This window comes from Psammomys obesus, unplaced genomic scaffold, assembly GCF_907164565.1.
Source record: "Psammomys obesus unplaced genomic scaffold, mPsaObe1.curated_primary_1811, whole genome shotgun sequence".
Taxonomy (NCBI): Eukaryota; Metazoa; Chordata; class Mammalia; order Rodentia; family Muridae; genus Psammomys; species Psammomys obesus.
This window is the reverse complement of record NW_026585504.1, coordinates 46740902-46755821: the sequence shown is the minus strand read 5'-3', so window position 1 is coordinate 46755821 and position 14920 is coordinate 46740902. Positions and strand designations below refer to the sequence as shown.

General features: G+C 39.3%; 1 protein-coding gene across 1 annotated transcript in view; it reads left to right on the top strand.

Annotated features, from left to right (window-relative positions):
• Positions 1-14566, top strand: part of Serpinb10 (serpin family B member 10) — a 21451-nt gene extending 6885 nt beyond the window's left edge. The window contains exons 3-7 of the mRNA XM_055600155.1: positions 4093-4230; positions 6212-6329; positions 9274-9416; positions 11215-11370; positions 14162-14566. Of these exons, the coding sequence (XP_055456130.1) occupies positions 4093-4230; positions 6212-6329; positions 9274-9416; positions 11215-11370; positions 14162-14566 (960 nt within the window). The remainder of the gene's footprint in view (positions 1-4092; positions 4231-6211; positions 6330-9273; positions 9417-11214; positions 11371-14161) is intronic.
• The last annotated feature ends 354 nt before the right edge of the window (positions 14567-14920 follow it).

The following is a 14920-nucleotide window of genomic DNA, read 5'->3' as shown; positions in this document are numbered from 1 at the left end:
TAGTCCACTGATGAGTGAGGTCTTCCTCCAGTTCTATTTGACCGTAGTCTCTCAGGTCTCATCCGGAGTGGTTGCATTGTTTTCCTCTGTGACCTGGCAAGGCCAAAGCCCCCACCCCAAGAGGAGGTGATCAGAGATCCTGTCACTGATTTCATGCCAGAGAAAGCCCCTGCTCCCCTTATTAGGGAACCCAATTAGAAACTGAGTCTATGGGCTACATCTGAGCTGGGGTTTTAGGTCCTCTCCATGCATTGTCCTTGGTTGGGGTATCAGTCTCTGCAGGGGCCCCAGGTTCAGTTTTTAAAGGTTCTGTTGGTCTCCGTTTGGAAGTTGCACCTCTGGTCTTTCTATCTCCCCCTTCTTTCATAAGATTCCCTGCACTCTGCCCAAAGTTTGGCTATGAGTCTCAGCCTCTGCTTTGAAACCTTCATCAATAGAGTCTTTCAGAGGCTGACTGTGGTAGGCTCCTGTACTGTTCCCTGTCATCCACTGCTTCCAATGTCTATCGCATTTGTCCTTCTGAATGAGGATTGAGCATCTTCCTTAGGGTCTTCTTTGTTGTTTAGCTTCTTTTTTAAAAATTTTTTATTAATTACACTTTATTCATTTTGTATCCCCCCATAAGCCCCTCCCTCCTCCCCTCCCAATCCCACCCTCCCTTCCCTTTCTGCATGCATGCCACTCCCCAAGTCCACTGATAGGGAGGTCCCCTTCTCCTTCCTTCCAATCTTAGTCTATTAGATCTCATCAGGAGTGGCTGCATTATCATCTTCTGTGGCCTGGTAAGGCTGCTCCCCCCTCAGGGGGAGGTGATCAATGAGCAGGCCAATCTGATAATGTCAGAGGCAGTCCCTCTTCACATTGTTATGTAACCCACTTGGACACTGAACTGTCATGGGCTACACCTGTGCAGAGGTCCTAGGTCATCTCCACGAATAGTCCTTGGTTGGAGTATGAGTCTCTGGGAAGTTCCTTGTGTTCAAATTATCTTGTTCTGTTGCTCTCCTTGTGGAGTTCCCGTCCCCTCCAGCTCTTACTATTTCCCACTTCTTACATAAAATTCCATTCACTCTGCCCATCAGTTGGCCATCAGGCTCAGCATCTGCTTTGACAGTCTATACTGCAGAGGCTTTCAGAGGCCCTCTGTGGCAGGTTGTTTCCTGTTTTCTTCTGGCTTTCAGAGGTCCTCTGTAGCAGGTTCAGAGGATGTTTCCTATTTTCTTTTTCTTCTGATGTCCATCCTCTTTGCCTTTCAGGATGGGGATTGAACATTTTAGTTAGGGTCCTCTCTTTTGCTTAGTTTGTTTAGATGTACAGATTTTAGTGGGTGGTTTATTCTATGTTGTATGTTTATATGAGTGAGTATATACCATGCGTCTCTTTTTTCTTCTGGAACAACTCACTCAGGATGATCCTTTCCAGGTCCCACCATTTACCTGCAAATTTCATGATTTCCTTATTTTTCATGGCTGAGTAATACACCATTGTATAGATGTACCACAGTTTCTGCATCCATTCTTCAGTTGAGGGGCATCTGGGTTGTTTCCAGCTTCTGGCTATTACAAATAAAGCTGCTAGAAACATGGTTGAGCAAATGTCCTTTTTGTGTACTTGCGCCTCTTTTGGGTATATGCTTAGGAGTGGTATGGCTGGATTTTGAGGAAGCGCTATTCCTAGTTGTCTGAGAAAGCGCCAGATTGATTTCCAGAGTGGTTGTACCAGTTTACATCCCACCAGCAGTGGAGAAGGGTTCCCCTTTCTCCACAACCTCTCCAGCATGTGTTGTCCCTTGAGTTTTTCATCTTGGCCATTCTGATGGGTGTAAGGTGAAATCTCAGGGTTGTTTTGATTTGCATTTCCCTAATGGCTAATGAGGTTGAGCATTTCTTTAAGTGCTTCTCTGCCATTTGATATTCCTCTACAGAGAATTCTCTCTTTAGCTCTGTTCCCCATTTTTTAAGTGGATTACTTGGTTTATTGCTTTTCAGCTTGTTTAGTTCTTTATATATATTGGATATGAGTCCTCTGTCAGATAAAGGGTTGGTGATGATTCTTTTCCAATCTGTAGGCAGTCGCTTTGTTTTGATGACGGTGTCCTTTGCTTTACAGAAGCTTTTCAGTTTCATGAGGTCCCATTTATTGATTGTTGCTCTTAGAGCCTGTGCTGTTGGTGTTCTGTTCAGGAAGTTTTCTCCTGTACCAATGAGTTCTAGGGTATTCCCCACTTTTTTTCTAGCCGATTTAATGTGTCTGCTTTTATGTTGAGGTCTTTGATCCACTTGGACTTCAGTTTTGTGCAGGGTGATAAGTATGGATCTATTTTCATTTTTCTACATGTAGACATCCAGTTGGACCAGCACCATTTGTTGAAGATGCTATCTTTTTTCCATTGTATGGTTTTGGCATCTTTGTCAAAAATCAGGTGTCCGTAAGTGTGTGGGTTTATTTCTGGGTCTTCTGTTCGATTCCATTGATCCACCATTCTGTTTCTATGCCAGTACCATGCAGTTTTTATAACTGTTTCTCTATAGTACAGCTTGAGATCAGGGATGGATATACCTCCAGAAGATCTTTTATTGTAGAGGATTGTTTTAGCAATTCCTTTCCAATCTGTTTCTCCTTGATCTCCTTCAACTGTCTTATTGCTGTAGCAAGGACTTCCAGCACTATGTTGAAGAGATATGGAGAGAGTGGGCAGCCTTGTCTTGTCCCTGATTTCAGTGGGATTGCTTTAAGTTTCTCTCCGTTCAGTTTGATGTTGGCTATAGGCTTGCTGTATATCGCCTTTACTATGCTTAGATATGTGCCTTGTATCCTTGATCTCTCCAGTACTTTAACCATGAATGGATGTTGGATTTTGTCAAATGCTTTTTCAGCATCTAGGGAGATTATCATTTGGTTTTTTTCTTTCAGTTTGTTAATATGGTGGATCACATTGATAGATTTCCGTATATTGAACCACCCCTGCATACCTGGGATGAAACCTACTTGGTCATAGTGGATAATATCTTTGATGTGTTCTTGTATTCGGTTTGCAAGTATTTTGTTAAGTATTTTTGCATCAGTGTTCATAAGGGAGATTGGCCTGAAATTCTCTTTCTTTGTTGAGTCTTTGTGAGGTTTAGGTACCAAGGTGATTGTGGCTTCATAGAATGAGTTTGGTAATGTTCCTTCTGTTTCTATTTTGTGGAATAGTTTGAAGAGAATTGGAGTTAGCTCTTCTTTGAAGGTCTGGTAGAATTCTGCGCTGAAGCCATCTGGTCCTGGGCTGTTTTTGGATGGGAGACTTTTAATGACTGCTTCTATTTCTTTGCGGGATATAGGACTATTTAATTGATTTACCTGGTCCTGATTCAGCTTTGGTAAGTCAAATCGATCAAGAAAATTGTCCATTTCATTTAGATTTCAAATTTTGTTGAGTATAGACTTTTGAAGTAAGTCCTAATGATTGTTTGGATTTCCTCAGTGTCTGTAGTTATGTCCTCCTTTTCATTTCTGATTTTGCTGATTTGGGTGGTATCTCTCTGCCTTTTAGTTAGCTTGGCTAAGGGTTTGTCGATCTTGTTGATTTTCTCAAAGAACCAGCTCTGTTTAGCTTCTTTAGGAGTATAGATTTTCGTATGAAGGGATTACTTCTAACACGTATTTTGTGGTCAGTTTAAGCTATTCATTTCTTAGAACTTTTGTTAGAAACATTAATACATCAAGATATTTTTCAGCCTCCAGAGTGTTTATGCTTTATAAGAGTTGTTTCCTACTTGTCTTATTTCCCTTTTATCCCTTCAAGATTTTGTTTTACTTTTAAAGTTGTTCTTGTCTGTCCTTGTAAGCTATGAATGAAAGGTGTATTCATTAAAATATTTTTTATAATTTTTTATATTCTTATGTTAATTACAGTTTATTCACTTTATATTCCAGCTATAGCCACCTCCCTCATTCCCATGTTATGTTAATCACGTTGAAGAAAATCTTTTTAAATAAATTACTTTCACCTTTTGCCTGCAATAGACCAAATAATTTCATTTAACTGTAAGTTGGGCACATGTTACTTGGCTTATACAACATTTTTCTGTACTCTCCATTCTTTTAAAGGAATTTAACTCATACAGTGTTGAAGAAATACGCTCTGATTTCCAGACCCTTGCTGCAGAAATCCTCAAGCCTGGTAATTCCTACACACTCAAAACAGCTAATAGGATATATGGGGAGAAAACGTATCCATTTCATAATGTGAGTATAAATGTCTTTTCTTGGTTAATGGAAAAAAGAGGCAGACAAGAATAAGCCATAAAATACACATTTCTCTGGGGTCCCCAGGGAAAAATCTTAATATGGGCAACATTTCCTGGTAAGCAATCATTTTGTAATTGTCTGTGAATGCCAAATTCTGTAGAAAACAAGTAATGGGTCTGACATCAGAATGACACATGAGCACATAAACATGGACTCCTAGAGCTAACATTTGCTTAACAAGAAAACACAGTTATATAATAGTAGGGTAGGTCAGAAAGAGCCAAAAATGGTGTCCATCACAGGACTGTGGGTAGAGGCTGTCCCTGGGAACATATTTGATCTTGAGATGAGAGTAAAAGAAAGTTCTCCCATCAAGATTTTAGAGACTTTTGTCAATATGGAACACGAAATGACGCCAAGTTCCTTCCTTTGCTAATGGCTGAAATCCTACCAATGGAAACATCAGTGACCTTGTCTTATTAAGGCTCAAGAGCTCCTCCTAGAGCAGTCAGTCATTTTTCTTCTTTAAGCTTGTGCATCACATCCTTTCAAAAAGATCAAAAAGAATAGTAGACTTCAAGCTTGTAAGGGTCAAAGAGCAAGGGAGTGAGATAGGACAGATGAGAAAAAGATATCCTTTGGTTTCAAGCCTGCAATGGCTGCCTACATGGATGAGTTCTTGCAAAGTTAGAGGCTTGGGCTCTGTTAGTCCTGAATGCACAAAACCATCTGAGTATAGCCTTAAAGATATTCTCAAGACTGGAGAGCTTTTGGACTCATACTTGACTTATAACCAAGAAAGATTTGAGCTCAGTAGCACTGGGCTGAAAACAAAAAGACATATTTTTATGACCATAGGGGAATTAAGTAGTGTTTTCTTTTTGCTGGATTATAAATTCCAATGTAGATACCACAACCTTTAAACTATATCTTTGGAACAGGATTAATTAACCATTCTTTACCTATTTTTTAAAATATTTTTTATTAATTACACTTTATTTACTTTGTATCCCCCCTGTAATTCCCTCCTTCCTCCCTCTTTACTTCTTATAAGTCATTTAAGAAATAAACAATTTTAAGGAAGCAACTTCTTTTTTCCTGCAGCGCTCAGGGAAAGCAAATTATGTTTCCATGGTAGATGCTGCAGTGGCTGAACTTCAGTGACAGCCAGCTGTGATGAGTATTGTGGATGGAACATCAAAACTCCAGAGGTGGAGACCTTGCTCACTCCCTCAAAACTCTGATGAGGCCTTTGACCTCACTTCCAGGTCACATTGCCTGGCAGACTATAGTTGTCTTCAGGTTGCTCTCAGTTTCTGGGAAAACTACAGCAGTCAACTTGCAGACCCACAGGCCTCACTGTGTTTCCATGCCTCCCAGAGAAAGCCAAGCCCCGCTCTCAATACCGTTTGGCCCCTGGGTAACTCCTATGATTTATAGTCTTCTGTTTTCATTCTGCTCATAGTTATAAACCTGAACAAGACGAAACAAAACAAAACAAAAATACATGAGAGTAACATTATATAGACTGAACATGTGTTTACATATTTAGAAATACATATGTATATATACATATACCTATGTGAATGTAACAACAAGAAATGAAAATAGAGGTCATGGATTTGAAATAGATCAAGGAAGGATATATAGGAAGGCTTCGAGAGAGGAAAGTAAAGGAGTAAATAATGTAGTCATACTATAAAAAAAATCAAAGAAATAAAATTTATAAATAATCAAGAAAGGGGTGCCAGCTCCCCAGAACCATGGGCAGGCAGATGTTCCTTCCATACCTGGAGTTCTGTATGGCTAGTTCATTTGAAGGTGATTACATCTACATTTTGGCCGTTACTAGGGATGAAGAACTTGAGATGGATGGGGTGGAATGGGAGCCTGTACTTGCTCTTCACAATTGATTTTTGTTTTAAATTATGTATACAGAATTGGTTTCTCAGTGTTCAGTTTTACCTTTATCTTTCAGAACTATTTGGAGGACATGAAAATGTACTTTGGTGCAGAACCTCAGTCTGTTAACTTTGCGGAAGCTTCTGGCCAGACCAGGACAGAGATCAACTCTTGGGTGGGAAGCCAGACTGGTGGTAAGCTGCTGCCCAGGCCCTGCTCCAAGCTTCATCTTAGTTGTTTGGGACTGTGCCATGTATGCCTCACTACTTCTTTAGTGGAACTGTGGGACACAAACTAAATATTCAGAACTTCTATTTATACCCTTAAGTTTCATACTGGAAGCCTTCCCAGTAAGTCCTATGTGAAGTATAGAAGTCAAACCTCCCCTTTCCCACATAAGCAGGAAAGTAAGTATAGCTTACTGATTCCAAAGAGGAGTCCAGGATAAAAGGGAAAAAATATAAGATAGGAAATAGGAATGACTGTTGCATTTATTTTTAAATAGTCATTAAATAATAACAAAAAATAGAGCACTGTTTTACTGGTACATAATAAGTATCTTAAAATTAAAATTACTTGTTGAAGTTTTGGGGTTAAAGAACAGTATTATGCTACAGGTCTGGAAGCCAAGAGTCAAAATCCACCTGTCTCCAGGGCAGTGTCCACTAAGGAGGGAACTTGTGTGTGCCCTGGCTGGAGGCAGTCACTGGTAATCCAGAGCATTCCTTGGAGTGAGGACACATCATTCCAGTCTTTGTTTCTGCTGCCACTAGACTTCTTTGGGTCTCCTTGTGTTCCTGTGTGCTTATATAGTGTTTTTTAAATGTCTGTCTAAATTTCCTTTTTCCATTGAAGGCAGGAGTCACCTGCCCTGTAGCTTACTTTAACTCAGTATAACGTGATCTTAACTTGAATAAATCTGCAAAAATTCTCTTTTGAAATAAACTCACATAATATCCTGGGGGTTAGAACATCAACATTTTGAAGGGATGGAAAATTAGATATACAATGATTTCTTCACAAAATGGGTATTCTTTATTATTAATTATTATTATTTTCACAGCCTGATCACAGTACCTCCTCTCTTCTTCTCCAAGTTCCACCCTCATACCACCTCTCCCACCTCTCCATCTCCTTATCCAGAGAAGGGAAGGCCCCCATGGGTACTAACCCACCCTGGCACATCAAGCTGCAGAAGGACTAAGCACATTCTCTACCACTGAAGCCAGGCAAGGCAACCCAGCTAGGGAAAAATAATACAAAGGCAGGCATCAGAGTCAGAGAGAGCCCCTGCTCCAATTGTTAGGGGACCCACATGAAGAACAAACTGCACATCTACTACAGAAGTATAGGAGGTCTATGTCCAGCCCATGCAAGCTCTTTGGTTGATGGTTCAATCTCTGTGAGGTCCCATTAGTTTATTTTACTCTGCAGGTCTTCTTGCATGTTCTTGACTCCTCTGTTTCCCTCAATATGTCCCCCACACTTCCACAATACTCTCCAAGCTCAGCTTACTGTTTGGCTGTGGGTCTCTGCTTCTGTTTCTATCAGCTGCTGGGTGAAGCCTCTCAGAAGACAGTTATGCCAGGCTCCTGTCTTCAAGCCTAGCAGAGTATTATTAATAGTGTCAGGGGTTAGCTCCTTCCCATCGTGTTGGTCTCAAGTTGGGTCAATCATTGGCCATCCCCTCAGTCTCTGCTCCATTTTTATCCTTGTAGTACTTGTAGGCAGATCAAATTTGTTGGTGGCTTGGCATCTCCCTGCCTTCACTGGAAGTCTTGCCTGGCTACAGGAGGTGGCTTATTCAGGCTCCATATCCCCTGCTGTTAGAATTCTCAGCTAGGGTCACCCTTATAGACTCCTGGAAGCCTGTGCTCCCCCACCCCAGCCCAGTTCCAGAGATGTCCCACTGATTTTCATTCTCTCTCCCAGCCTTTCCTCTTCTCCACTTTTGATCCCCAACCTTATTCCTCTCTCTATCCCTCCCTGATCCAGTTCCCTCCCTCCATCTATTTGAAATATCTATTTATTTCCTCTTCCACACTAGCCTTGAGCCACATAGAATCTGAGTGAAATTCAAGAATCCTCCTTTGGGCCCTCCTTGTTAGTTGGCATCTTTGAGTCTATAGATTTTAGCCTGGATATCCTTAATATTACCTTGAGGAAAAATGAAATAAACTCAAATTGAGAATTAGAGGACATTCTGCACAACAAAGGGCTTTTTTTCCCTGTAAATGTATCCAGGTCATCAAAAAGCTATGAATGATGAAGGGGCTGTTCAGAATAAAAGAAGCCACAGTGAAATTACAACTAAGTGCTGCTTGAGATCCTAGTTTGTGTGTGTGTCTGTCTTGTATATGATTTTATTGGAACTACTCATGATGTTGAATCCAGCTTTTTAAGAGCATTTTATTGAAGCTAACTTTGTTTTGATTCCTTGGCAGACACCAGTTTAGACAGTTTAATAATATTTAGTGACCTGGGCTTGGTGGAACATGCTTGTAAACTCCTCCCACTGGAGAATGAGTCAGGAAGATTATAAGTCCTAGGCTTGTTTAGGCTATATGTTGAATTCTCTACACTAGCCTTGGGCTACATTGAAGGACTTTTTGTTCAACATACAAGCAAATAAATAAACTAAATAGCTAAACCAATATTTATCATCAACAATTTCATAAATGTACCATAGCACCAAAATGCAACTATGCCATTCCTATTATCTATTGCTAGGAGAAAAACACTTTGTGAATGAAGTAGTGTAATTCAACATTCATGAGAATTTTTTATTTTATTTTTCTCGTTACCCATATTATCTTTAAATAATAACTGTGTTTTCCTACTATGTAACCAACACATTCCATTTCCCTCCTTTGATTCATGAATAAGCATTTTGAACAAAAAGCTACATGAAAGTAGTTCTCAAAGTCTGTGAACACTTCTTTGGACTTGTTTACTGTGGCTGTAAAATGATGCTTACTGGAGAAGTGAGAGGATTCTTTTTTTCTGTTCTTCCTCATAGCTATTGAGAAAAAGTATACTACTTAACTATAAATTGACCTATTTCTGGAATATCTGAAAATAGAATTTTAAACAAAAAAGTGTGTTCCAGGAAAATGGTAACCTGTCCTTTTCTTATAGGTAAAATTTCAAATCTCCTCCCAGATGATTCTGTAGACCACATGACTAAGATGGTTCTGGTGAATGCCCTTTACTTTAAAGGAACCTGGGAGCACCAGTTCTCAGTGCAAAACACCACTGAAAGGCCTTTCAGAATAAACAAGGTAAGAGTTGGCTAAAAGGCACTTTGAATCTCCACATTATCTTGCAAAAACATATTCTATATTAAATCTATTTTTAAAATTTTTTATAGTAGATCTATGTTGTTTTTTAACATCTTCCTGTACCCTGGCTTTAATCAGGGAAGGCTGGGTAGGGAGCTCCTAGCTCCCATCTAGCTAAAACTTCTGATTTCCTTGTTTTTCTCTGAATACAGATTATCTGCATAATTCATGATTTTGTGTTACCAAGCATGTGGATGTTGGGTAGGGTAGGTTTTATATTTATTTTCCACTTGAGAAATACAGGCAGCTGAGTGGAGGGATGTTTGAGTCAAACTCCCAGAACCAAAGATTATCCTACTATAAGTTCTATTGATTCTACTAATCACACTTTAGCAAAGTGTACGTGTAGGAGGGAGTGGAGTTAGCTAGATCTGACCTATTCCTAAGGCTTATCAGCTTGCCATCACAAGGATTTTGGAGCTGCAGTACATGGTCATCTGTCCCAGTCGAACATTAATGTAGAAAGACAAGCACGAAGCAAAGTTACTCACTTTACAGTGAGGATGAGAAAGACAGGGAGAGATGGAAAGGGAAAGGGCGAGGGGGAGAAGGCGAGGGAGAAGTCCCAATCCTCCAGTGATCTAACTTCCTTAATGAGCTCCAACTCTTACAGCTCCCAGCATCACCAGTTGCCAACCAAGACTTCCACACAAGGCCTTTAGGATATATTTAAGGCCAAAACTAGAATGTGGCTAAAGCAATTCTTTTTCTCACTTTTCTCCCCTGCTGAATTTCTTTAGTCATTTTTCACTCTGGCTGAATTCTGGTTCTTTCTGTTTCTAAGCCACAGTACCTCTTCTAGTCCGGAGAATAAGTTGATTAACCCCATTTTAAATTCCTAGAGAGAGAAGCTTTTAGCACCTCAAACCTAGCTGGCATAGAATGTCTTGGTTGTGGTTTTGACAGTGAGATCTGAAGAGGACTCTAGTTGGTGCCACTATGTGTGCACTCTGGAAACCATCACTGTATCTCAACCAGTGGCCTGGCTGTGAGGCTTGATCAGCTTATGGCTGAGGACTTCTGATTGACGTCAGCTCCACATACAATGGGCAAATAATATGTCTATAACATTGGATTGCTGAAAGTTTTGTTATGGCTTAATTTGCACTTGATTGTGTTAAAAAATACTTCACACAAATCTGGAGAGATGGCTCAGCAATTAGGAGCCCTTCCTGCACTTCCACAGAACCAAGTTTTTATCCATAGCATCCATATGACCAGAAACTCATAACTGTCTTTAACTCCAGCTCCAGGGGATCTGATATCCTCTTCTGGTCTCTGTAGATACTTGTAAATATTGTATTAGAAGTTCTTTATCTGACAATATTTCACAAATATTTTTCCTAACCTATTGCTTGCTTTTCATTTTTATGCACTTGTTTTTAGATACTAAATATACTTTCTAGGGTTCTTAAGTATTTTCATGTAACACAACCCATAGTTTCTGGGTTATTGACACTATGTGTTTTCATGCATTTCTACCTTTAAGTGCTTGGTAAGATCCACCTATTGTGGCATAAACAGGTTGTCTATTAGATGCTACAGATAAGAGCTCTCTTATTTTCTATAATCAATATTGTTAGAATTTTCTAAAGCCTACATCGGGGAAACTTCAGTAAACTTAATAAAACTGGAATATCACCAGTTTTACTACAGTCCAAGATGAATGGAAACTGATAGTGACAGGATGAAGAATCTTGTGAAACCTTGTCTGTGACTTTATTGTACATTTTCACAGACCACAAGCAAACCAGTACAAATGATGTCAATGAAAAAGGATCTTCAAGTCTTCCACATTGAGGAGCTGCAAACCATTGGCCTTCAACTCTACTATCAGAACCATGACCTCAGCTTGCTTCTGCTGCTGCCAGAAGACATCAATGGTCTAGAACAGGTAGATACATCAATCTGTCTAATAGACTGTGTGTTTGCCTTAATGCTTTAAAGAGAAAAATGTGAGGACTTCTCTTCTATGATTTTACATTTCTGCACAGGAAGGCAATTAACTAACATGCTTTGAGCCCTGGATACTTTGTCTTCAAACATTGCTCATACTTTACAAAATTCTATAAAATTAATATCACTATATTTTAGAAAGGTTGAGTACCTATGGGCATCTCTAGCACAAGGGAGACACATATATAGCCACATATACACAGACATGGAGGCCCTTATCACAAATGTGATCACACACTGAGTTGTCTTGTGTCTTCTCAAGCTTGCAGAAACTACCTAATTCAAGATTAACTTTTATTGAGAATTGCAAAATTCTTTATAGTTCTGTTTTTGAAAGAATGAGGCATAAAAATAGAGTACAATTAATTTACATCAAATAAATATAATCATATCATTTTAAAATTTTATCTCATTTTATTTTGTATTGATGACAATCTCCTGACAATGTAACATTTGGCAGGTTAGCAGCTGGTTGCTAGTAGGCTAGAGTATGTGCAGTTTAATATAACTGTGGAATCCTGATATTTGATTGCTAAGCAGGACTGAGTGGCTGGTAGCTAGCTGAAGGACTCTAGCTCTGGCAGTGATGCAGTAGAAACCTCTGGAAACAGTACCTGGAGAATGGAGTTGTGATCCAAGAGTACCCCGGATGGCAACTGCTGTGGAAAACAGGCGTTTACCTACGGAAGAAGTGACTTGGGAACCTGGAAGCCATACTAAGTGCACAAAGGGCTTTCATGTTCAAGTATCCTTGTTTGTGCTAGAAGGCAGGACAACATCTATTTATGGAGTACTCGCTGACCCTCTTCAGATTAGTGCACACAAAAACTCCTAGTGAGGACTGGATTCTTTTATGGTGCCTTAGATCAAGCACAGGGCTCTTGTGTGCTGAGTAAGCTTTCTAGAATAAAACTGTATTCCAGCCCCAAGTCAATTTCTTTAACTTTAAAAAAATTATGGTGTGTGTATGGGTGTCTTGCCCACATGTATGCCTACATACTATGTGTGTGTGTGTGTGTTTCCTGTGGTGACCAGAAGAGCACATTGAATGTCTTGGAACTGGAGACAGATAGACAGCAGTAAGCCACCATGGAGGTTCTGGAATAAGGATCTGGACCCTCTGGAAGAGCAGCTAGTACTCGTAACAACTTGGACACCTCCTCAGACTTCACACTGATCTTTTTACTCATTTGTATTTATATATGAGTACATGTATTTATATGCTTGGTGTGTTTCACAACTTTTTCTAAAACCTTTTTTTAATCAAATGAACAATCTTCAGGAGGAAACAACAACAACAACAAAACAAACAAACAAACAAACAAACAAAACTCTCCCAGTGCCATCTCCATTGAGACTGTCCATCTTATCAACCTTGACCAGACCATGCGTTTGAGCAAACAGACAGCTAAATGAAACATTAACATCTTTTGCAACATATATCCTGTCTTTCTTTGCCTGTTCTCTAATTTTTTTATGTGTACTAGGCTCTTAATTTTGGTAGGTTTCCACGACTCTGATATTATACAGAAAAGAGTTTTATTTTGCTCTTGAAAATTTGTAAAACTGTGAAGGATGGTAATAATTAGGCCTCTGTAGATTGATAACCATTACAGTCATAACAGGCAACTTCTTAGGAATTCAGGGTCCCTAGACAAAGATATTTTCATATTATAAATATATAATCGACACATATGCCACTTTTAACCAATGTTTGAGTTTATAAAACTGTCAAATGAGCAAAAGTGTATGCTTTAAAACAAACATATTAATTAATAAAAAGTTAAATCTATATACATATACAAATAGACATATGCACACACTCAGACGTTATTCTCAGAACTTTCAAATTATAAAGAGGAGTCAAAGAGTCCTATGCCCAATATAAAAATGTACCCATAAGATTTGGTGTTTCTCTCCCTTCCCCCTTTTCATCGTTTCTTGACATAGTTTACAATATTGTGGTTATAAAGTGTAGGCGTTTTATTTTATCTGAGATTTTGTTTCCAATGTTAGGAAAACGAGCAGTGTGTGCTCTATGTTAGACAGTTTATTGTCACTGTGATTTACTCCTAACGGAAATCTCTCATGGGAGGAAAGATTGATTTTGGTCCTGATTTCAGTCCATCCTGAAAATGAGGTTGTGGCAGAGTAGCTCACTTCATGGTGGGCAGGCAGCAGTAAACAGAAGGGGCCAGAGCAAGACAGAGCCATCAAGGACGCACTTCCGTGGTCCAGCCAGGCACCACCCTCCACAGTTCTGCTACCTCTAAACAGTCTATTCAGACTCAGAATTTATTGATGCATCAATATGTTTATTATGTTAGAGCCCTCACGATCTGATTCTCTATAGAATGCTCTCACTGACACAATCAGAGATATGCTTAACTAACCTGTTAGTGGTTTCTAATCTAATCAAGTTGACAGTAAAGACTTATATATGTCCTAACATACACCTTATACTATATGCTTTGTGTTAAAAAAATGCTTGGTTATTTTGGGATATTTTGTATAGCGGACATTCTGCATACTGTGGTAGAAGCATTTCTCTTTCATAATCCCTTTATTTCCTGAGAACTATTATCTGTAAAACAGAGACTTTGTGGGTCAACTGCAGAAAGTTCTTATCACTTTCCAAATATGTGGAAGGTAGAGGGAGTGATAGGAATCTTATGTATGGTCTCTTTTCTTCCTGATTTACTGACTCTTTCTGGGTTACAATCCCGCAGCTGGAAAAAGCCATCACTTATGAGAAACTGAAGGAGTGGACAAGTGCAAACATGATGGACACATACGAAGTACAGCTGTACCTCCCCAAGTTCAAGATGCAGGAGAGTTATGACCTCAAGTCAGCCCTGCACAGTATGGGGATGACTGATGCTTTCAGCCAGAGCAAAGCTGATTTCTCAAACATGTCTTCTGGGAGAAACCTATTTTTGTCTAATGTTTTCCACAAGACTTTCTTGGAAATAAATGAAGAAGGCACAGAGGCTACCACTGGCACTGGAAGTGAAGTCACCCGTCGAATTAAGGTACCTTCCATTGAATTCAGTGCAGATCACCCGTTCCTGTTTTTCATCAGGCACAACAAAACCAGTATCATCCTCTTTTATGGAAGATTCTGCTCCCCCTAAATTCTTCTCTCATTTAATGAAAACACACTATCCTACAAACAAACAAACAAACAAACAAACAAATAAAACCATACAGTGAGATGGAAAACCATTCATCACAAAATCAGCCAGTAGTTCTATACACATTTCATGCTTGCATATTAATAAATAAATCTTGAGAGAATGTGTTCTGGTGATCCTGTCATGTCTATATACAGAGAATAGCATTAATATTTTTTTACCATATACACAATATTTTGTCTTAGTGATACTTTTACTTATGTTTCACAAATGTTGTTTATAAGTGTCAGCGCTTACTGAACCAGGGTCTCCTTGTATGGTAGATGGGAATAAAAACCAGGCTGGGTTGAAGGG